This window comes from Larus michahellis, chromosome 1 (assembly GCF_964199755.1).
Source record: "Larus michahellis chromosome 1, bLarMic1.1, whole genome shotgun sequence".
Classification (NCBI taxonomy): Eukaryota; Metazoa; Chordata; class Aves; order Charadriiformes; family Laridae; genus Larus; species Larus michahellis.
Window position 1 is genome coordinate 177,856,617 of NC_133896.1, and position 23,787 is coordinate 177,880,403.

At 37.3% G+C, this 23,787-nt stretch overlaps 2 protein-coding genes across 2 annotated transcripts in view; one reads left to right on the forward strand and one right to left on the reverse strand.

The window, feature by feature from the left end:
- Positions 1-430, reverse strand: part of PIBF1 (progesterone immunomodulatory binding factor 1) — a 127,711-nt gene extending 127,281 nt beyond the window's left edge. The window contains exon 1 of the mRNA XM_074564314.1: positions 310-430. The gene's annotated coding sequence lies outside the window, so the exon portion shown is untranslated. The remainder of the gene's footprint in view (positions 1-309) is intronic.
- DIS3 (DIS3 homolog, exosome endoribonuclease and 3'-5' exoribonuclease) lies at positions 1-23,017 on the forward strand. The gene is made up of 21 exons (XM_074564273.1): positions 1-324; positions 2,495-2,652; positions 3,379-3,572; positions 3,685-3,758; positions 4,910-5,077; positions 5,944-6,108; positions 7,048-7,161; positions 7,254-7,391; positions 8,486-8,632; positions 9,934-10,050; positions 10,893-10,994; positions 11,669-11,733; positions 11,828-11,912; positions 12,572-12,699; positions 13,193-13,279; positions 14,296-14,452; positions 16,051-16,265; positions 17,342-17,510; positions 17,924-18,082; positions 18,493-18,615; positions 22,336-23,017. The coding sequence occupies exons 1-21, from the start codon at positions 76-78 to the stop codon at positions 22,423-22,425; spliced, it is 2,904 nt and encodes a 967-aa protein (XP_074420374.1). The 5' UTR covers positions 1-75; the 3' UTR covers positions 22,426-23,017.
- Positions 23,018-23,787: the final 770 nt, after the last annotated feature.

Sequence of the window (23,787 nt, forward strand, 5' to 3'; positions counted from 1 at the left end):
AGGCTGGGAGGCTCCGCCTACCCCGGTCCTGCTTCCCTCCGCCGCGCGTGGCAGGGAGGCCGGGCGGCGCGCGCCATGCTGACCTCGCGGACCTTCCTGAAGCGCACGCGGGCGGGGGCGGTGGTGAAGGTGGTGCGCGAGCACTACCTGCGCGAGGACATCCCCTGCGGCGCCGCCCACTGCCGCCTCTGTCCCCCCCGCGCCGCCGACGGCCCCCCCGCCGCCGCCGCCACCGGCCTGCAGGCACGGCCCAGCGGCGCCGCCAGCAACCTCTGCCCCGGCCCGCACTACCTCCTGCCCGACACCAACCTCCTCCTGCACCAGGTGAGCGGATCCCGGCTCCCGGCGGCGGAGGGAGGGGGCGGGTGGCGGCCGCCGCCTCAGCGGAGCCACAGGCCCGGGTGGCGGGTTGGGCCCGCCGCCTCCCTCTGGGGCCTTAAGGCCTGGTCCAGCCTTGACGAAACGCGTGTGGGCGTGAGGTGCCCCGCTCCCCTTAGGCGTGGGGTTCAGGCTTCGCTGCTGGAGGGGTCGTAGAATCATGGAATGGTTTGAGTTGGAAGGGACCTTAAAGATCATCTTCCAGCCCCCCTGCCGTGCGTCTTCCCGTTGTTACTTATGCCTGCTCGATCCCTGGATGGGTAGCCTTTTCTTTCCCTGCCAGCTACTGAGGGGGCCTTCAGCATCCCCGATTCCAGTGTGCTTTTAAACTATATTCCGGTTTCATGTTTTGCTGCCTGAACAGTAGGAATAAAGAACAGCATTTTTTTTTGTTTATTGTATTTTGATACGGGGATGGAAGGTCATGTAAGGAGACTGAGTAGACTCTGAAGCAGTGATCAGGATCTTCAGGTGGTCACTGAACTTTACCGTCGACCTGAATTTTCCTAAGTACCTATTCTGTTTTTCAGAGGCTGTTGTAAGCTTAATTTTTTTATGCTGTGATGTTGATTTCAGGTAATGAATAGAGGCTACACCATCATCCCCTGTACAACTCTGAAAGCACAGGATGGACTTTACTCTGCAGCTTATTGCTAATTGTGCGAAGGCTTAGTCTAGGCAGTGCAGACAGTAGAAGTCCAGGCTGGGAGGTAGTGGATTCCTAGACTCAATGTTTGGCCTTTATTTTTTTTTTTTATTGCTTTTGAATACATCTGTAGAAAGTAGAATAGTGCCGTGCAGACATTGGAGACTGGACATAATTAACGAATCCTAACATGTATTACTCTGGAGGGGGGCACACCACTTGCATGTTTTAGCAGTTACCCATCCCAAAACTTGTGAGTAAGGATTTTCTTCCCAAAACAGCAAGTCAAGGGACTTTTTTAACTTGTTACCCGTGGATTTATTGGTGTCTGTTGTCAAAGTTTGTATATACATACAGCACTGAGAATGTGCTATGGTACTCTGCCATGAACTGGAGCAGTGGGGATTAAGAAGTCTTGGTAACAGTAGGAAAAGGTTTTACCTAGCAGCTGGAACAGGATTGCAACAGTAAAACTTGGCCTGTTAAGCTTGTACATAAAATGATACTGGATTTCTTGCCCTGTCAACATGGCTCTGAATCTTTAAGGTCACCTAAACATCAGGTACAGAGAAGCTTGGTCTGGCATTGCTTTTAATTCTTATAGCCATGCCCTTTAGAGTCTTACTGCTGTCTCATTTGGGAGATTGATTTGCACAGTTCCTTGCCACAAGCTTAGGAAATTAAGCTCTCGCATCTTTTTCTCCTGGCTGGGAGCATGGATTTTTGGTGTACATTTCTCTCTTGCACACCATGGTTGTCGGGAGTTGGCAAACAAAAGTGATGAAAATTTTTTATCAAATTTACTCCAAAAAATTCGGTCTTTGAAAAGATGAAGAGCAGCTAACAGAATTCCAGTTGATTTGAATCTGTGGAAATTAAAATTGCAGTGCAACAGTGGGATTGTTTTTGGAGAACTTAAGCCTACATGCGCTCAGGCATGACCATGTTAGCTGTGTAACAGTGGTCAGGTACTATTTTATGGTTTGCATTGCTCGCAAAGACAGAATCCAGATATCCTTTAAATTATATTGGATTAGTGTCAGACTGTGGATAGATCTCCTTGGTTTACAAAGATTATAATTTAAAAGAACGCATTTTATGTAAACAAAATGTCTAGTGTACACATGGCCTTAAATTTGATTGGAGTCCTGCATATGTTGGGGCTGAATTTGGTGGGAGTCAGAAGAGCCCGTATCTTCACTCCAGCAAAATTCAGGTCACAAAGAGGCTAGAAAATCCTATTTGAACTTTTTGCCCACAAGCAGGAGGAAGCAGCTGAATATACTGTTCAGTTTCCCAATGGTGAGAGGAAAAGGCAGAAGTAGTGCAACTCATTCATTATTCATGTTAGCTTTTTACAGATTAACCAAACAAATATTTCAAGTCCTGTTTTTGGATAGTTATTCCATTGTTACTGGATAATTCTTATAGCTATCGGTTGGATAATTGTTATTCCATTTTGTTCCTCAGATTGATATACTTGAAGATCCTGTGATTAAGAATGTCATTGTGCTACAGACAGTCTTGCAAGAAGTCAGGAATCGGAGTGCACCAGTATACAAGCGAATTAGGGACGTGATTCAAAACCCTGAAAAGCATTTCTATTCGTTCACCAATGAACATCATAGGTAAGGTGTGCAATAGGGTATAACAAGGTTGTACTGATGTCCAGTAAAAGAAACTGGGAAACAGAAATGGAACTTGAACTAGGTAAAAAAATTAGACCGGGGTGCATAGAACCGTATGCTTCTAAGGAATCCTGTTGAGAAATAGTTGCACGTTCCAGAGCTTTTCTGGTTTATAATTATTATAAGCATATATTATGAAAGGTGATCAGAATATTGAATAAAGTGTACAGGCAAGACTGTTAACTTGAGCAATGGAATAATGCTTTTCCATTTTAGTGTCCCTTTTAAACATGTTCCAATGCTTTATTAATATTGCCAGCTCAGTTTGTAGCAGAATTCAGAAATCTGTTTGTTAATGACAGAAAGCTCTAAGAAATGAAGAAATGCTTTCATTTGTGCTCACAAGTAGTTTCCAATACTGCAGTATCATATTTCTAGGAATCTTGAATCCCTAGTTCTAGCATCTTGAATGCAGGTCCTCTTCGATCGTCAGTGAGAAGGTTGTATTAGAAATTAACGCTTCATTCCTACTTTTCTTTACCCTTCTGTCTCCTGACACTTACGTGGCCTATAGGCTGTTACACATATTATAAAAATTAGTACAGCAGTGGTTCTTTTGGTCTCACAGTCTTGATCTTGCTTGTCTGAAAAATTTTTGTACGTATGGATAGATGTTGGAATTTTTTTCGTTTTGTTTCCTCCCCCCCTTTTTTATTTTTTATTTAGAGAGACATACATAGAACAAAAGCAAGGAGAAACTTCTAATGACCGCAATGACAGAGCCATTCGGGTAGCAGTAAAATGGTACAATGACCACTTGAAGAAAATAGAGGATGAGGAGAATATTCAAGTTATCTTTTTAACGAATGACAAAACTAATAAAGAGAAAGCTCTAGAGGAAGGGATAACTGCTTATACGTGTAAGTGAAATGGCATGTATGTTTAATTTATTGCTCAGATAAACAATCTCAGCAGTCTGTTCATACTTAAATCCCATACGTCTCTTGCATAAATACGTGTGTGCTTTTGTAGGTGAGGAGTATATAAAAAGCTTGACAGCTAATCCTGATCTTCTAGATCGTCTTGCTTGTGTATCTGATGAAGGGGTATGTTTATTTTCTTTTTATAAAATAAATTCATCACAAATGGTTTGCAGTATATTATTAGATACCGTATTTCAGGCTATTAGCGTCAGTTTAGAATATGAGGATTCTGGACTTTATTACCATTTTGGCAATATAACTTTTTGACAGCTGAAAAGAAAAGAAATATTCCGTCTGGATTTGGGGCTGCTTATATGCCTATTAGTAGGTATCTAGTTATTTGTAAAAAGCCAGTTTCTTTAGATAACTGATGTGAAGATGAGAATTATAACGTTGGTTAAAGAAAGCGTATAAATATTGGAAATAATGGAAGCAAAATGAAAACTACAAAAGTATGTATTGCAAACCGTGTAGATCTTTGTTTTGCGTCTATTATTTGAAAGTTTATGTTAACTTATTATTGATCAAAAGCATCTTCTATCAAAAGCTCTGATTTTTATGGTGAGTTAAGTAAGTGCAAGCTGCAGCTCAAAGATGAGTTACATCCTCTTCTATCTCCTTGTGCTTTGGGTTTATCAGAATCAAGAGTTATATTTTCACATAAGACTGATACAGTTGAAAACTAACACCATCAAAAGATGGGAAAATTAATTTCAACAGAGTTAGTTCTGAGAGAATGGAGTAGGACACGCAAGAGTGGGAAGAAGGCGGAGGGTTCGGCTCATCTTTTCACCAGTTAGCTGTAGTTCATTCAGCTTTAATTTATTCTCTGACTGTTCAAAAGTTTAGTTGCAGTACTGTGTTTTCATAATGGTTCATAGAGCTTACAATATATGCTTAAACTGTGTCATACTCTTTACTATGCAGTACTATTTTCTTCACTGAGTTTATGTTTAGTCAGTATATCCAAATCAACATAAAAGTGTATGTCACTTGTGCAGTATCCTTTTAAGTAACTACAGGCAAACAGAAAGAGAAGAGGAGGCGTTTCTAAAATAGCCGTGTTTCTATGTTTTTTTTATGCTTCATTAGGAAAATTACTGCTTAGTAATAGTTTTTCATCATTGTCCATATTGACATCTACACATAGTTAAAATTTTGGAGTTTGTTAGCTTGAATATCATGTTCCTGAGATTGGTTTTGGAATAATTGTGAATACAGAAGTCTGAAAATTTTCTCTCTCTCTTTTTTTTTTTTTTTTTTTTTTTTTTAAGAAAGAAATAGAAAGCGGAAAAATAATTTTCCCAGAACATGTTCCTCTTAGCAAGTTGCAGCAAGGAATAAAATCCGGTATTTACCTCCAAGGAACTTATAGGGCAAGCAGAGATAATTATCTTGAAGCTACTGTTTGGGTTCATGGAGATACTGAAGAAAACAAAGAGGTGAGTTTTTCATTTTGTCTTCATACTGTGAACTTCAGCTAGCCTCAGTAATGACTTAAAATGCAAGTCTTCCGTGGTGACATATGTTAAGATGGAGCATTATAGTAATTTTTCCTCTTCTGTGTTTTTCTGGTGTTTTTTGTTTATTTATATGGATATAGACTATGAAATGTTGATTGTGCTCTGAATGTGTTTAAAATTATGCTTTATGCTGTGATAAAGTGTTTGATAAAATAAAGCTGAATCTTAGTTGTTAATAGTTTTTCAGTCGACTCAAATATAACACTTTTTTTTTAATTAGTTTGAAATACATGGTGAAAGACAGAAACAAGTTTGCAGGAGGATTTTCCAAAAAACTGTGGTGACCTATTGTGGGTCTCTCTTGCTTTATTTCCCCTGCTGTTTTCACGCCTGGTGTCGAATAGATGGGCTGTTCGCCTCCGAGCAGTTAACCCAGCTGTCGACCGACAGGATTCTTTGTTGGTACAGTTGTACAGACGCTGCTGGCAGTTGCCTCTTCCCTCCCTATTTGTGGTGGCAGCTGAAAGTGCTTCTCTGGCTTTCTGTTTCTTTTATTCCTCTTTCCCAGTGGTATGTGGAGTCCCCTAGCCTGCAAAAATAGAAGGCTCGTCTGATTTAAATAAAAAGAAAAAAAGTCTGGGGAAAACAAATTATTTTTATAGAGGTAATTGGAGTCCTGAAATAATATCATCAGTACTGAATGAAACCTAAAACATGCCTTTAAATGTTTAGAGTGCAGAGCCCGTTATATGTGTATACTCTTCTGTTATACTGCTGTGATTTGGGTCTTCTGTTGCTATCATCATGAATATTTGCATTTTCTTTTTGTTTTCGAAAAAATCCAGATAATTATACAGGGACTGAAACATTTAAATCGAGCAGTTCATGAAGATATTGTAGCTGTGGAACTATTGGCAAAAGATGAATGGGTGGCACCGTCCTCAGTGGTCTTGCAAGATGATGGCCAGAATGAAGATGACATTGAAAAGGAAGAGGAGAAAGAAAGCATTGTATGAAATAAATAATTTTTTACTTAACTCTTATGTTAAGAGAGAGATGAAATCTGCAATACCCTGCCAGTGTTAGGCTTTAGATTTATACATCCTTTTTATACTGACTCCTAAAAGCTATTGTGAATTTCGAAACTATAAAACTTAATTGTAGTCCTACAGTTGCATTAAATACATGATTATGTACAAAATGGATACTTTTTAATTAATACAAATCAGAATTTCCCATATTACTTTGTTAAACTTACTAAATCCAAAAGTAACTGAGTGGTAGTTAGCTTATAATGCAAAGCTATATACTGATGTGACGATTAGGATTTGCTAGAATAGGAACAAGCATTGTATCATGATGACAGTCAGCTTTTATAGGCAATGCATACATGTGGAACCAGTTGTAAAATATTCTTTAACTTCTTGCAGTAATTCCGCTTAATGTGCATGTACTGCACACACATGTATACCCTGTCCAAGAAGTATTTGCATTTTTTTAAAAACATGATCTTCCCACTGAATTCCATGGGAGTGTTTCTTAATTATTGTGTTTAGAATTACTGGAGAACTTTCAAGCAACATAAAAGGTCTCCTAAAAATTATAATAATAGGTTGGAAAAGAAAATGGAGATAGTTGTGTGGTAAGCAGAGACAGTGGAACAAGATAGTGTTTCTTCAGAGTCTTTTTCTACTCTTCTTTGTTTTTATGAAATGATGTCCATTTAAAAAAAAAAGACCACAACAAATTAGTCATGTCGCATATTAAAAATACTAAAAGTCATGCAAAGCACAGGGCGGCATAGTTCTGCTTATGAAGTCATGATAGAATTTATAGTATTTAGTGACACCTAAGTTGTTACCACCAAGGTTTGAGGTACATGCTGTAGTCAAACACGTTACCGTGACTTCAGACAGCTCTGTGGTTTTAACTCCTGTGTTTTCTATCAGCTGAAAACTTGTGTTAACAAGGACATGCTGAGACCTACAGGAAGAGTAGTGGGCATTATAAAACGAAACTGGCGACCATTCTGTGGCATGCTTTCCAAATCACAGATCAAAGAGGTAAGGATATAATCAAGTTATTGAAAGTGCAGAGATATATTTTTTTTTTCTGTAATTAGAAATTATTTGTTCCTTTTTCTGGCTGTTAATAGGCAAGGCGGCATTTGTTTACACCAGCTGATCGCAGAATTCCTCGCATTCGAATAGAAACAAGACAAGCAGATACACTGGAAGGACAAAGAATAATTGTTGCTATTGATGGTTGGCCCAGGAATTCCAGGTATCCTAATGTAAGTTAAGTGTTTTCTTCTGAACTCTCATCTATCTGTTTTTTATGTGTTTCTTAGATAAGATGCTTGTTATTTTCTGCAATGCTGAGTAATTTCAAAAAGTGTTGACGTGAATTTTAAGTTCTTTGAGTGCCGTTCTTTGATGGTCCCTAAATGATTTAGTTTACTCATACCCCAAAAAACAGGTATGGGTTATCGTACTTAAAAAGCTTGGTCCTTAGGTTCTGCAGAGAACATACATGTGCTAAGTTGCTTTATTTAGATTAACTAGGGACTGCCTTCTTTTAGTCTGCGCTTCTAGAAATGTGAACCTTTCTCTGTGGCTTTGTTCATCCACAGACTGATCACCATCCTGGCAAGTAGTTCTAAACACATTGGCCAAATTCAGTTGAATTGCTAGTGGGGCAGAGATACAGGTAATTGAGTTCCTAAAAGTTCTTTGTAAATATACAGGAGGATATAAAAGAAGTTGAGGACACTAGCTTCAATTTGTGTTGACCATGAGGTTTGGAGGAGGCTTCCATTGGCTTGTGTAGGAATGCATAGCTTGTAATGAATGAGAGCACAGGTGTCTCATGCATGTTTAGAGAAATTAAGGAAACATACAGAGGAAATGGAGGAATATATGGAAGGAGTGTTAAGACAAAGACAACATTACTGTAGAAGGTGAGACAGGTGAGAAAGCAAGTAGAGTTAACGTATTATGGAGTGGGATGCGTAACACAACACAAACCCATAGAGAAATTAGACCTTATTCATTTTGCTGCTTATACAGCAATGTTTTTTCTTTCCTGCAAAATTGAATTGCCATATTTACAATTTTTGCAGTCTTATATGTGGAGAATTTAGTGCCATTCCAGGAAAACAGGGGGAAATACAAAGTTCAGATTTATTTAATTCATTAAATGTTTGAAATTAAATTTCTCTCTTAAAGGTGAGAAAGTTAACTGAAGAAGGAAAGATTACTCCTTCTATGTAGTTTAGTATACTAATAACCTATGAGATAATGGTCTCAAATACTTACTTTTGAGCAAACAATATTGCATGTTTGTATGTGTGTGTATATATTCATATGTATGAATATTGTTTCTCAGGGTCATTTTGTAAAGAACTTGGGAAGTGCTGGAGATAAAGAGACCGAGACGGAAGTTCTTCTGCTTGAGCATGATGTCCCTCATCAGCCTTTTTCCCAGGGTGTCCTTAAATTCCTACCAAAAATGCCATGGAGCATTACAGAACAGGTAATAAGTTTTAAATAATTGTAGATATTATTGTGCCTTCTCCTTCAAATCAAACTGTGACGTTCTTGGATATCCCAGTGCACCAAAAAACAAGGAAAAATGTTGTCCGAAACCATTTTGTCTTTGGGTGGATTTTCAGGTGGATTTCTTACGGAAACAAGGCCTTTGCAACTTTTTGGGGTTGGCTAAAACTGTGCTTGTTAGGGATAGACGTTTTAAGATAAAAAATGTATTACAGGTTTCATTAAAAAATAAAAATATAAAAAAGTCTTTTTGCGAAGGAGAGAGACTACAATTCAAATAATTGTAAAACCATCCCTAAAAGTTTTTCTTCACACTAAATAGCATTGTAACCAAATGTGGCAGCCTGTGTCATTGCTAAAATAATGTGAGGTGAGGAGACTTTAATATATCCTGCTATAATCCAGAAAAGTAATTGGAGAAAAATAAATTGGTGTTTGCAGAATTGCTCATTATAAATGCTGTTTAGTGATTTTCAGGTTCTCCCCAGTAACATAAATATGCGAAATGGTTGCTTTACAATGTATGGAAAAATGTCATCAGGGAACAATTTGAGCATGATATGTTTTTCTTTTGGGCTGGGCTGGGGTTTTTTTGTTTGGTTTTGGGCTGGGCTGAATGTTTTTGTTTGTGCATTTTGTGTATTTTATTTTCTTTGAGGTGGGCTACTTTTATTATAATTTATTACCTACTCCTGTTTCTTTTGAACGTGGAAACTGAAGGAGGGATCTTTGTGTAAATTAGCTGTCTGAAAGTCAGTTGTCTGGTCTAAGATACCAATCTGCGATCTTTTTGTAGCCATCGTACAAAGGTAGACACTTCCAAAGTGTGCAGTTCCTTTCAACTGTCTAGACATCTAAACCTTTAGAAAACTGAAGTTAGTTGAGAGCAGTCATATCCTAAACAATTTGTCCAGCTGGACATCAGTCAAAATTTCACTTAGAAAAATCTTGATTCCTGGTCCTGCTAATTCTGAGATCATGAAAAGATTGCAATTTTATTCTGTTTCTCTTCCTGTTTGCTGTAAAACAGAAAAATTTTCAGTACTTTCCATCATCTTCTGTCTTAGTTTTTCTGTTCCTGTGGTTTCTGCAGATCTGTTTTGATCTTATAAAGAAATATTACTGTGAATCTTTTCCTTAAACAAAAAAAAAGCACTCTGAAAGTAGTTCATTGCTTTAGAAAATCTTATGCAAAGTGTGTTTCTCAAATGATCATTTTTACTTTGATACGGAAGATGTTCTTGAAAACAACTTTTTGGTTTTGTTTTTTTATTTCAGGATATGAAATACAGGGAAGACTTAAGGCATCTATATGTCTGTAGTGTTGATCCTCCCGGCTGTACAGATATTGATGATGCATTGCATTGTAGAGAAGTAGAAAATGGAAATATAGAGGTATTGTTTCTTTTTTTTTTTTAATGGTGCCAGTCAGGTTTTTTTATTTACTTCTTCCTTTATTTTACAAACAGTGCAATAGTAGTAATAGTAAATGACATAAGCAAAGCTCCAGATCTGTTGTAAAATAAATTAATGGTGTTCGCACAACTGTGAGAAAGTAATAAAGAAAGGGAGTTGATTTGCATTACATCAGTGTCAGAAGTGGGAATTTAATGTCTTCTAAATTCACCCTGCTTTCTACTCATTTGGCATGGGAAATTAACATAGAATTTATTTACTGCTTTAGCTAAGTATAAACATAGATATCTACAGCTAGGGTAAGGAATTATTGGTAGAAAAAGCAAAGCTACTGCTGTAATGCCTAAGGATTGATTATTTTCTTTTAAAAAAAAGCATTAAAAAGCTCCAGATTTAACACCGGTTCTCTGTCCCCTTATATCTGATTTAGTCAGGTTTTCTTTGTTATAAATTAATTCGTAATAGCAGAATGTGCCAAAATGGAAGGTCTAGCAAACAGAAAAAGAAACCCAAATTTCCAGTGAGCCCTGAAGAAAGTGAAAGAGGTTATTTGAGCCCCCAGGCAAGAAGAGTTGCATTGGTAATGAATAGAACTTTCCACTAAGTGTACACATGCCCTTGTTTTGCGTAATTGCTGCAACTATTCATTTTTTTAATATCAGTATTGTAGGTTTTAAGTATTTCTAATATTAAATATAGGAGCTGCTGATAGGAACTGGGAATGGGTAAATTGGGTTGTAAATAAAAACTTGAGAAAGTTTCTTTCATGTTGAGAACTATTTCTCTTTTGTAAGATGCATAATATGATGCTTGTTTTTTAGGTTGGTGTACATATTGCAGATGTCAGTCATTTTATTCGCCCAGGAAATGCTTTGGATGAGGAGTCAGCCAAAAGAGGAACAACAGTGTATCTGTGTGAAAAAGTAATTGTTTTCTATATAAAAAGCTTTTTGTACAATTAAGCAGTTAGATTTATCATGCTTTCCTCTTTTAATTCTTGAGAGTAGAGACGTTATCTCTAAATTAAGTTGGGAAAAAAAAAACAGCTAGGCTCTTTTGGGCTGTACTTAATTTCCTCAGTCTATCAAAATGAAGGTGTTTTCGGTCATTCAGCCTGCACAACAAGAAGGAGAAATATTTTTTTCTTTTTTTTCTTTTTAAATCCATTATCTGTAGAATATCCCTTTCAGCTCCCGTTTGAAGCATTAATAACCTGTAATTCTGAAACTAGACTACTGTTTTAATAATATCGATCTGAAATTGCCAAAGTAGCCTGTTCTTGGGTTTTCCATTGTTTTTTCTTGTGATTGATAAATCTCTTATTGTTTCCTATGATTTGAATTCATTACAACTGTACACTTAATCCTGTTTATTTTAACTTATTTCTCACAGACCACAGTTTCTTTTCAGAAATAACTGCTACTAAAAACCCAATAATTAAAATGGATCTTGGAATTAATTTCCTCGAAGTAGCTTACGATTCTTCCAGAAATCTGAGCTTTCTTAGCGATAAAATAACTATTATTTCCAAGCTTTTAGTATATTAAAAATCAGGTAATTAAAATACATAGTCATGATTTTTATTCTTACTTTGCAGAGGATTGATATGGTTCCAGAGTTACTCAGTTCCAATTTGTGCTCCCTGAGATCTAATGTGGACAGGTATATGTATATGAGCCATACTTTGATCCTGATATGAAACTCCAGATGTTTATATGTAGATTTTTAATAGGTTTTTCCACCCTCTCTCTCTTAGGCTTGCATTTTCATGTATATGGGAGATGAACCATAAGGCTGAAATTCTAAAAACCAGATTTACGAAGAGTATTATTAATTCCAAGGTTAGTCACATAAATATTATTATACTTCTGAAAAAAAAGCTGGAGACCTTTTTATAAAAACAGTGATCAACAGACTTGATAATGAAGTTTTTTTCTTTCTGTTTACTGATTTATATTTTCTTAGAATTAGAAAATGATGCTTAAGTACTAAAAATAAAGAAAATCTTAGAATCTGCCCTGGTCTTTTAAACCTCTTAAGACTGCAGTGTTTTTTGTACAGTTACTTTGTTATGCTATTTCAGTATATAAAGTTACGATATTTCAGTATATACGTTATGACAATTCAGAAGTATAAATATTGCTATATCTACTGGACGTGGTTAGTATATACCAGCTAGTCATATTTTTCAGTTAAATTTAGTAGACCCTGTAGGTGTTTAATACATCTTTGAAAATTAGACCTCTGAGGCATAAAATACATCTGTGAACAGTGTAAAAAACTACTGTAAATGCCCGGTCTTCTTATTATCTTGCATAAGTCTGTCCTGTTTTGTCCATTATTCTTTGAGAATTACATGCATTAGGTGTTGAATGTAAGCTTTGTATTATTGTGAACCAACTTTGACAGCAAATTGCGGTTTCTGCAAGACACTCCTATGTTTTTCTTTTCAGTAATCAATTACGTATCATGATATCTCTTTTGTTTTAACCTCTTCAAGGCTTCTCTTACGTATGCCGAAGCACAGATGAGAATTGATTCAGCAACTATGAATGATGAAATCACTACCAGCCTACGTGGACTAAACAAATTAGCAAAAATTCTGAAGAAGAGAAGAATTGATAATGGGTAAACGGTGCAGTGTCCCTGATACCTTTTTTTCCTTCCCCCCACCCCCCATTTTTTTTTCTGGGTATTTGTTGCTGTCAAACTTTATAATGCTCCTCTGCATCCATTTTTCCAGTGGAAATCTTTTGAAAGAGTAGTAGTTTGCCATTTCGATTTGCATAAAAATGCCTGTGTTCACTTCCCCAAAAATATAAGCGTGGGTTGTTAACTTTTCCTTCATAAGATCAATGAATATGGATCTCTTACAGTCATTATAGTCATTATACAAACACAACCAGAGGAGTAGGATTTGAAATTTTAGGAGCTACTATTGATGTGTGTGTCAGCATCATGATTTCTGCTAATTTGAACATTAATTCCACAATTTTATTTTTAATTTCTGCTAATTTTAAATTACAGTTTCATGATAAACCCAGATGTTGTGTACAGGCTCATGACTCAGCTGCTGTGTCTGCTTTACTGTAGTTTGTTAATACCACTTACTGTCTTCCAGAGCCTTGACACTTTCCTCACCAGAAGTTCGTTTCCACATGGACAGTGAAACTCACGATCCCATTGATCTGCAGACTAAGGAACTCAAGTATGAGTTTTATTTTCCTCAATTGGTTAATTTGTGGCAGGAATGGAATTACAGACACATTTAAGTAGCAGCACTTAGTTAATAGTGTGCAGAGTTCCTGTAATAGTGCGGGACAATCATAGAATTATAGAATGATTTGGGTTGGAGGGGACCGTTAAAGATCACCTGGTCCAAAGTCTCCTGCCGTGGCGAGGGATATCTTTCCCTAGATCAGGTTGCTCAAAGGCCAGTCCAGCCTCACCTTGAACATTTCCAGTGATGGGGCATCCAGAACTTCTCTGGGTAAGCTGATCCTAGCAAAGAGAGTTCCTCTGTATTTTACTGCACTATTTATGAAGCAGGTTTTGAACTGTATGCTTCATATATGAACTTATGTCTTTACTACTGATTTAACAGAGCACTAAGGTCCAAACTTTCTACATTCCACTGGCTTCTCTGTGATGCTTTTCTAACTAATATTAATGAAGGAAAGAAGGTAGAAGTTGGAGTTGCGGATTACTGAAACTTTTAAGAACAACAGAGAAGTTATTGCACATGTGCACAGTGATATAGTCTAAGTGAGGAGTTCTAGTAACAGAGCTACTGATTCAATTTCTGAAGATACTTAATTTCTCTCATGGTACTACTTAGTTTCTGTGCTAAAATCTAAACTTAGTTATGTATACTGTCATGACTTCATGGTGTACAACATGGTGCTTTCAAACTTGATATGCATTCTTCATCTTAGGAAGAATCAAGAGGCATATCTGTTAGTCTTTTGGGGAATTTTAAATCCCATTTTTCTTTAATGTAATTTGTTATTTTAGAATATTTTAGGTTTTTTTCTTCTGACTCAGCGTTTGAAACTTAATAAATGTTATGGTTTTAGTCTTAATGGCACTTGTCTATATAAATGTTCAAAACAACTAGTTAATATATAATATTGTTAGGATGGTGGAATGTTTCTTCATTAGGCATTCAAAGTAAATATATAATTTAATGCTTTTCTAACAATATAAAATATTTTATGTTGATAGAGAAACAAATTCCATGGTTGAAGAGTTCATGTTGCTTGCCAATGTCTCTGTGGCACAAAAAATTTACGATGAGTTCCCAGAGTTTGCCTTGCTCCGGAAACACCCTGCTCCTCCCCCATCGAATTATGACATCCTTGTGAAGGCCGCAAAGTCCAAGGCAAGTTTTTACCATGCTAATTAAGTTAATTAATTATAAAAAGCTATGTTTTCTTTCTGGTTGGCCACTTAGCCAAGAATAGGGGTTGGTGAGCAGTATTTTGAAAGTGTGTCAGCTACACTTTGAAATTGCTGGTACTTGTAGCAAGGTAATTCTACCTCTAGATGAAAGGAAGAATCTTGGGCTTTTTAAACCCTTTCTTAGGTAAAGCAAAGAAATCACTCTCTTAAGTCTTTTGTATTGTAACTCTTGTGTGCTGTGAATGTTTTCTCCTTTCCAAGCCACACGTGATTTTTGAGACAGTTTTTGGCTTTGGATCACATACATTATTGATGCACTTAAAAACTGGTCAATCACATCAAATAACATGTCTCTCAAAGTCAGGAAGTAAGAAAATGCATTCGTATGTGTTTAGTTTCCATCCTCTCCTTAGATGAGCTAGAGCTTAATTTAGCCTGAAACAAGTCTGATTTAATTAACAAGTCTGAACTGAAAAATTACTTTCTCAGTTTCAGGATCTTTTATTTGAGCTGAACTTAATTTTCTAGACAATGGGATGTGCATACATATTTCCTTTCCCTTCAGCTCTTCCTCCCCACCCCCCCCTTTTTTTTTTCTAGACGCGAGAGAGAAGCTCCCAAATTCTATCAGTGTAAGATTAATAGATGACCCCATTTAATTTTCCACTGCTATAAAACTGGAATATTGATAATGATTTCATTTGTACTCTGAAAATTATTTTTTAAGTACCGTTTTATTTGGAAAGCAAAATTCCTGTGCATAGACAAATACTCTTTTAATAAGTCAAAGTTGCTTTTCACTACTCTGACACAACCATCATAATTAGGTAAAAATATGCTATATTTTTGTTACTTTTTTTACAAATAATGCTGTTATTTTACCATAATACAGGCATAATTTGATCTCTAGATCATACTTTGTTGTCAGTGGTGTACAGGAAGGAAAGAACGTTCTACTGATCTTGTGATAAAACTTAATTTGTGTGATTGGAAATTAAAAATGCATTATGTATTTTCATGCTACCTGAATTTTTACCAGGGAACACTGGCAAACAGGGAACAAAATGTCATACGGTACTAGTGTTACAAATCACTTTTCCAAGTGTAAGTTTTAATTATTTTGTGGAGGAAGTACAACAAGGTCGAGTACTGCTTACGTTATGCTTGGATGAGAATCTGTGCGTGGCATAAATACTTTTTTTTTTTTTTTTTTTTTAATATCCCTTCTGGGATAGGAAAAATCAAAGGAATGGAAAAATCAAACCAAAGGAAATAAAAAAAATACTTGTTAATATTAGCCTGAAGTGTTTCTTAGTTCTGAATGGATGTCTTTTCTGAATTCCTAGGCTATTGACTTCGCTTTTCACTTTTTCTATAGAGCACTGGTAATAATGAAGGAAGGACCTTGTGCGTGTGCATGGGTGGAATTTTTTTTTGGTAATAGCGGCATTCCATTAGGTTATTAGGTGTGGTACCTGTGCCGCTAAGATGGATGTAGCTGTTACATTTCTCCTTAGGCTCTGTTAATGCGTGCTAGTAATACCTGACCTTTTTTTTATTTTTTTTCCCTCCTTCCAGGATTTGGAAATTAAGACAGATTCAGCTAAGGCTTTAGCTGAATCATTAGACAAAGCTGAATCTCCTACGTTCCCCTATCTAAATACACTGTTGCGAATTTTGACCACTCGCTGCATGATGCAAGCTGTTTATTTCTGCTCTGGAATGGATAATGATTTTCATCACTACGGTTTAGCCTCACCTATTTATACCCACTTTACCTCACCTATTAGAAGGTACTTTATTTTACCAAAGTTTCAGAGAACCAAAAAAAAGGGATTTATTTGTGAAAAAACTCTATTTTAAATTATGATCATGTCCATTTAAAACAAAACACTGTTTCTGTTCAGCTTTAGATTTCAGTTGAAACAGCAGTGGCTTTACATGGTGATCTGCTTTCATGTAAACTCCCGTGTTTGCTGTCTGTTACTCCTAATGTCTAATAAAACTTTGTTAAATGACTCATAAAAATAAGAGAAATACATAATGCTAACTGATCCTGAAGTGCATTTCTGTGACAGAGATATGTGTTAGGGATGTAAGTCAACTAGTAGTTTTTCATGTGGAAGCAGTGTTTAAATTTTGAGGAGACTGTATTATACATATAAAAACACTGCTAATTTAAAACTCGCTAGCTGTAGCTGTTGCATTGTAATGAAATCATACATCTTGGAAAATGAAGGGTGTTTTTTAACTAAAAAGTATCTAAGTTTTGAGGAAAATAATTGTTGTCATATTTTGCTCCTTAGAAACATTTCTAGTGAGATGTCTTACAGGTGGATTAAAATTCCTGTGCATTTCTGTGGATAATTTGCAGAGCTTCTAGGAGTCCTAATAGGAAATTTTCATTGCTGACAGAAGTGATACAAAATTCCTGGCTGAAGTTCTAATAAAAAGTTACGGTACCGAGAAAGTCAAGCCTGATTATGCTTTGCAGATCAATGGCATTGAAATACAATTCTACACTAAATTTGTCTAGTTCATGGGAAAGGGGAGAGGGAGTGGCTTATGCTGCCATGGTGAAACATTATTCTTTAGACCAAAAATAAAACTTTGTTTCTTCTTTGTAAACATTCAACAATACAGGCTCTATTAGTAGAATATAGTAAAGAATTTATCTTGGAAAATAGTTTGTTCTGGCTCTGCAGAGTGTATCTGGTCAGTGAAGAGATAATACAGGGAGTTACCAGCAGACCATCATTATTATAAAAACTTTCTCATCTATAAGACTCATAAAAACAAAATAATACTCAGAAACTTTTTCTTAAGTATGTTTTGATATGTCATTGACCATTTAATCTCACCTGTACAGGTATGCTGACATCATAGTACATCGACTTTTGGCAGTGGCCATAGGAGCAGACAGTACTTACCCCGATCTTTTAGATAAACATAAACTAGCAGATATGTGTAAAAATCTCAATTACCGACATAAAATGGCTCAATACGCACAAAGAGCATCAGTTGCATTCCATACACAGGTAAGCATTCAGAGGTGTGGGGATTAACTGTGGGTGATTCATGTTGATTTTAAAGGAAGGGAGGGAACATCGAGTTGTGCAAAACCAAGCAGGTCTGTAGGAATGACGAAGAATGAGGGCTGCTTCCTTGAGGAGAAGCTTCAACATTGCATTGCTGGTTCTGAAAAATTTAGAATAATGGCCTCTTGAGGATTCTTTTTACTTCATGTTTTTTATAGATACGATGAATGTTTAATACTATAGTAATGTTACAAAGTTTATGGGATTTTTTTAATTTGCTTTCAATAATGGTGTGTAATTATCACTAAGTATAGATTTGTAATTGCTTTGTTTTTTTCAGCCAGTATATTTGTAATCCAAAAGAATGTTCTAGTGCTTTTTTTTCTCATTCATGTATTTTACTTTTGTTACAGCTGTTCTTCAAAAACAAAGGAGTAGTGAATGAAGATGCATATATATTATTTGTAAGAAAAAATGCAGTTGTGGTTCTGATTCCCAAGTATGGGTTAGAAGGAACTGTCTTCTTTGAAGAAAAAGGTAAACCAACACCGAGACTGGATTACAACAATGAGGTATGTTTTTATAAGGTTTGTTCTTAAATACCTTTGGTTTTTTGATTTGGTAAGTGACCAGAATGACTAAAATCTATTCTAGTTGGATTTAGAAGGGTAAGAGAGGCTATTCTAAATGCACATTTATTAATCTGTAGTAATAGTGCCACTATGGCCTTTATAAGTCCAAATAAACAGGTTATGATAGGAATTGGTTTCTGTAATAGATAGTGCTAACACCTGCTTATCCATGTAAATACTGCAAAAATGTATAAACCATGTATTACGATACTCTGAACAATCAGGACAGTAATTTTTCTGTTCATTTTTATTGACACATAACGTTAATGATTTCCTACAAAAATATTTATTTGTATAAAAACATCGGCCGTTGTAAGCAGTGAGTGCTTATACAAAATTTGAACTTTCAGGTGCCGTCACTTACTGTGGAAGACACAACGTTACATGTATTTGATAAAGTTAAAGTGAACATTATGTTAGACGCTTCCAACATCCAACATCAGAAAATTCGGATGGTGTTAGTAGAACCAAAGGTAAGGCACAAGATTTGTGATTCGTGTAATTGTATTACCCTTCAGTAATGTTAAAAAATCAGCATATGGTAAAATTGAAACTTAAGCCAGAAGAAAAAAAATCATTTAGCAGCAGATTGTAGCGATTGCTTCGTATCTACTCCCAATAAAACACAGGTCTGCTTTTGTTTGCTGTTGAAAAGAATAAAGGGCTCTAAATTAAATTACCCTTCTGGACCCATCAGGGCTATTTCCACTGATGGGAAAGGTGATGATTTGCTGGAGTAATATCTTTTGAATTTCATGGTTCTGTAATCAAATCTCCCTTTTGAAAATCAGCCAAAACTCAGTAGGATCATCTTTTTGCTCCAGTAAATTGTGGTGTAACTGTGATGGGTGGCTCAGAAGGAAACTCAGTGTAGTTGCTGGCTGTAAATGGCAGTCCTTCCTTACAACTTCCACATTACAAAAATTCTCTCTTGATAATGTTATAATACCTGTAATGTCCCAATAACTGTGTCTCTGGTCTTAAGACTTGTCAATTCTATCTTCTTAATGCATCAGGGACACTGGGGTTTTCACCTGCTCTCACACCTCAGGCCTGCTGAGTATTTTTGCGTGCCATTACAAGATTGTGTACTTTCATTAAGTTATGTGTGACTTTTTTGGTAAACAGATGGTTGCAGTCATTGTGTATCCGTAATCATGGAGGAAAAAGAAAACCCAAAATAAGCAAGAGATCCTTGTTTATACAGTCAAACATTTTTCCTTTTATCTGAGAAATCATCTCTTTCCAAACACGTGTAAATATTCTGATCTTTGAGCTGTGGTATTATCTCGTGTCGAAGGCAATCCTCATGATTTCAAAAAGTGGGAGCAGATAACGGAATTCATAGTAGACAGAAACCTTGCATCCTGCTGCGCATTAATCTGCAGAGCTGCCCACTGCTTGCGCTCACCTGGCAGTGTTTGTCAGAGCTGCTCTTGTGGGCTTAACTCCGGAACAAACACTCGTTGCAAAGACTCCAGTCCCCAAGGGATGCACTTTCTTCTTTGAAAATAGGCACAAAGTAAGGCCAACGCAAGCTGATCTTTATTTATTCTCTTCCTCTCCCCTTCCCTTCTACTTCTTGTACTAATTTCTGTGAATGTCCTTCCTCTACAGCAAAGCCAATACTATACTCTTAGCTTATCCCTTGGTACAGGAACAGCTGTACTAGTTAATCCAAAATACTTTGTCACCCTAAGCATCAGTTACTAGTCCTCCTTCCTGGTAAGGAATGAGTGTAGGAGTAAGATGCACATACAGTGATCATTCCCTTTGTGGCCATTCAAAGCTTCCTGCAATTTACAGCTTCCATACTGTCTCACCCAGATACACATCTTTGTGTTCAGTAGATAGTCTTGTCCTGCAAATTTCTTTAATCACTTTTTTGCCCAGCTTACACTTCTGACTCCCACAGCATCTTGTTAACAGTACGTTCCTCAACTCACTGTGTATGGAAAAAGTACTTAGCCTTTCATTTGTTTCAAGCCTGATGCCCAATACTGTTACTTGATGACAGACTGCATTTACTACACTATGAAAAAGAATATTTTATTCCTATTTACCATTCCTCTGCCACTCAATTCTATATGCTTCTGTTATCCACTATATTAGCTCCTGCTCTTCAGGAGACTATTTTGTATCTTTGATCTTCCTTGTCACCTTTGTTTTTGTAGTTCCATTTTATGATTTTTTTTTTTTTTGAGCTGGAAGAGAAGCACATGCATGATTCTGAAAGCGAGCACACCACAGGTCCATACAGGATCACATTGTACATAGAGACATACGTACAGGATTTTCCGTGTTGTATGGTGTTACGTGGGAACACTTTGCATCATCTTTCATTCCTTCTAGTACCAAGACCAGTTTCAAGCAGTGAGTTTATACACACCGAGAGTTGCTACTTGACAGTTTTACACCTGCTTTTAGAACTGTGTGATGGACAGTGTCTCGTCCTGCTAGTATTCCTCTTACCCAGTTTGTCCTAAACCTTCTTTTTTTTTTTTTATGATGGTCATTTGTAAGTTTTCTTGCTGTTGATCTTAATTTTCTTGAGTGCTTGAAATACATTTTGATTACCTGTTGTTCATGCCTGTTTTAGGTTTTTATTATCACCAAGCTATCCAGTGATGGAGAAGCAAGGAAGAATTCCCTGCCTCTCACTTACTTGGAGAATTTTTATTACTATTCCTCAGTCTTTTGGGCTTGCCTGTTTATTTTAACTTATTTCTTCATGTGGACAGGATTTTTACTTCTTAAAGGATGACTGTTGACTTGTAATACAGATCACTGACATTTTTTTTTTTCAAGCGTTGTCTTGAAATGCTATTAATAAATGGCATATTCTTACTCCCAAGTCTCTTAAAATTCCATCTCATCCCTGAAAGCATCTTACCTTTTTGCTACCCCCTTTAATAAAATTTTCACTAAATTCCTTCAAAATTGCAGTAATAAGGTTTGGGTTTTCTTTCCTTCTATCGGGGTGATGCATTTTGAGTAATTACAGTGAAATCAGAGGGCTGGGTCTGTTGGTAACCTCTTGAGCAGGTCCTCAGACAAGAGCTGCTTCTCCCTTTTTCTGGGTTCTCCGTCTAGTTGCTCAAAGAAACAGGCGTTTATGGGACTTAGAAACCAAGTGTCTGTCTTGAGCCTTCTCATGACGCGTAGTCGTTGAAGATAACTTACTGTTGCTGTGTTACCTGTTCTCACAGCCTCTCCAGTACTCCTTAGCACGTCATAATCCTTGCCATCCTAACTAGCTGACCCAAAACCATAGCCTTCAGCTTATGGCGGTGGGTTGTGTTCCAGCACAGGTGCCTGCGTTACTCTAATACAATTAAGTGGCTCTTCTACTGGTACACGTTGTCGCTTTCACATGATTTATAACCTGGTAAAGTCCTAGTGGTGAGCTTCCTTGCATCAAGCTTCTCAAGTGCCCGTTGCCTTCTTGAATTAGACATTGCGTTTGAGTCTACAGGCAAACCGCAAGAGGAGCCTGCACGTCTGGGCTTGGTCCAATTGTTTTATGGACCCTACTTAAATGAACTGTTTCATTATGGCCTGCTTCACCCTTCTCTGCTTGAATGCCACTCATTTCCGTATTCTCACGGAAAGCATAGCCTGCTTCTTGGTGACCTCTTCCCTTGAGGACAAGCCGTTCTCTGTAAGCATGCAGGCTTTTTTATTCTTCTTGTTCCTTGCTTTAGAAAAAGTCTATTTTCCACTTATTTCAAAAGTTTTGCCAGTTTTTCTGCCAAAGCTAAATGCCTTTTTGCTCTGTTGTGTCCCGAGCCTCACAGGGCCTCTGCTTGACAGGAGCAGCACTTCAGAAAACACCACGGTGGTGATTATTGTAAAAGCAAAATGAAAATTGTTAGGTCAGGACCCCTTTTCACCCCTCTCATTCACACCCCCTGCCTTCTAAGCCTTTGTTAAGGCCGAGGAGGTGGCGCTTATAATCTGGTGCAAACTGCTGGCCATTTACTCAGGAGGGGTGCTGCTGCTTCTCCTCCCCTGAGCTTTTTCCAGCTTGTACTTCAGTCGAGTGTCCTAGCTGGGATTGTCACAGGATGGGAGACCCTCTCTTAGATGAATGCTAACAGGATTTTCTGCTGTTCATACAGTGTTTGTAAAAGGTCTGTACAAGTAAAGTTGAGTTAAAAGTGTTCCGACTTCTAATTGTTCTCTCACTGCAGATACCAGGAAATGATGCGCCTGCAAATCTACCTACAGAGATAAACAGCAAGAATGAACCCGAGAAAAAGAAAAAGAAGCTACAAAAATAGCTGGATGTAAAAGTTAATAGGAAGTCACACATGAATCATTTGTATTTACGTATTTTTCCCTATGGGCAAAATGCTAGGAACAGGTTTTGTTTACTTTTAATTACACATTTTTTTAATATTTGTAAAACTGGCTTTTTTTTAAAAAAAACTTTTTATGAATATATATATGCAGGAGAACAATAGTTTTAAAACCAAGTACGTCTACGGTTTTGTCTTGTGGGTGAAAATAAATGCTTCTGCAAAGCGAAGGAAAAGTAGTATTTTATTAACAGCCTTTCACCATTCAGGAGTCCGTCAGAAGTCAGTCTCGTCAGCCTTCAGCGCATTCCCTTGAGCACCTCAGAACTGAAAGAAGTAATTGTGCTAGTTCCTGCTCCTAAATGCTAACAGAATTTACTCTTGAAAGATAAATTCCACAGGCTTACTTACACTTCCTTCTGGGAAAGGTCTCTTTCACGCCACGTTAGCTGGGTGTATACATGCCACACGGCATGCAGATGGAGAGAGAAAGTATACCATAAAAGTGCATTAGTCTTTGTCCTAGCCCTTAAGGCAATTTAAAATCATTGCTTAGCCTCTGATGAACTGCCTTAAAAAATAAAAAAAGGATGGAAACCATCAGTTATATTTGTGTTACACAAAAATCCACAAGTAACAAGTTCTGCAGTGATCTTTCTAGCTTGCGTTGCCAAGATGCTGGTGAGTTAGAATTCTCAAAAAAACCCACAGGCGTTTTGTGCCTTGAACTGCGTTGTTACAGTCCAGCTACATCACCTGGCTACATTGTCCTAAAACATGTTTTACATGCTGTGAGGACTGAAGTCATTTTAAGTGGCCTTCTAGCTTCAGTGCTGAACTCCCACCACAGGGATTTTGTTCGAGGTGGCTGCTATTGAATTCTGCAAGTTCGTTTCAGTAAAAATCCCCCCCGAGCGTGCCTTGGATTACAGTAGTGTGTATAGATCGGGTCTGCTGATGCCAATTCCTAGCTCTGGAAGCCAAGAAACTGCAATCCCACATGCTACAGGTGTTCCTCGGAGATCTTGAGGAGTTACAGCTCACAAGCTTCTATACTCGTCACTTACTCCTCAGTGGTCTCCTTGGGTAATCGGCGGGTCACAGGTGATCAATACATGGTTGTCTCTTGGCCACGTTTACTCAGCTCCCTGTATGCTGTCGTTGTAAAGGCTTGGAGCAGATTTATGAAGTACATACGTATAAAAGGCATTAAAAGGAGACAACGTGTTTAACCAATCGCAGTAGAACCCTGTGAACAATACGTTTGAATCCTGTCACCGCTCTTCTAAAAGGCTTATTCGGAAACTTTAAAAATTAAGTTTCAAGAAAGATGTGCAGGGCACT

Coding starts and splice junctions, on each gene's coding strand:
- DIS3 (XM_074564273.1), top strand. CDS start 76: ATGCTGACCTCGCGGACCTTCCTGAAGCGCACGCGGGCGGGGGCGGTG. Junction 6,109..7,047: donor AAGAGGAGAAAGAAAGCATT/GTATGAAATAAA, acceptor GTTTTCTATCAG/CTGAAAACTTGTGTTAACAA. Junction 8,633..9,933: donor CATGGAGCATTACAGAACAG/GTAATAAGTTTT, acceptor TTTTTATTTCAG/GATATGAAATACAGGGAAGA.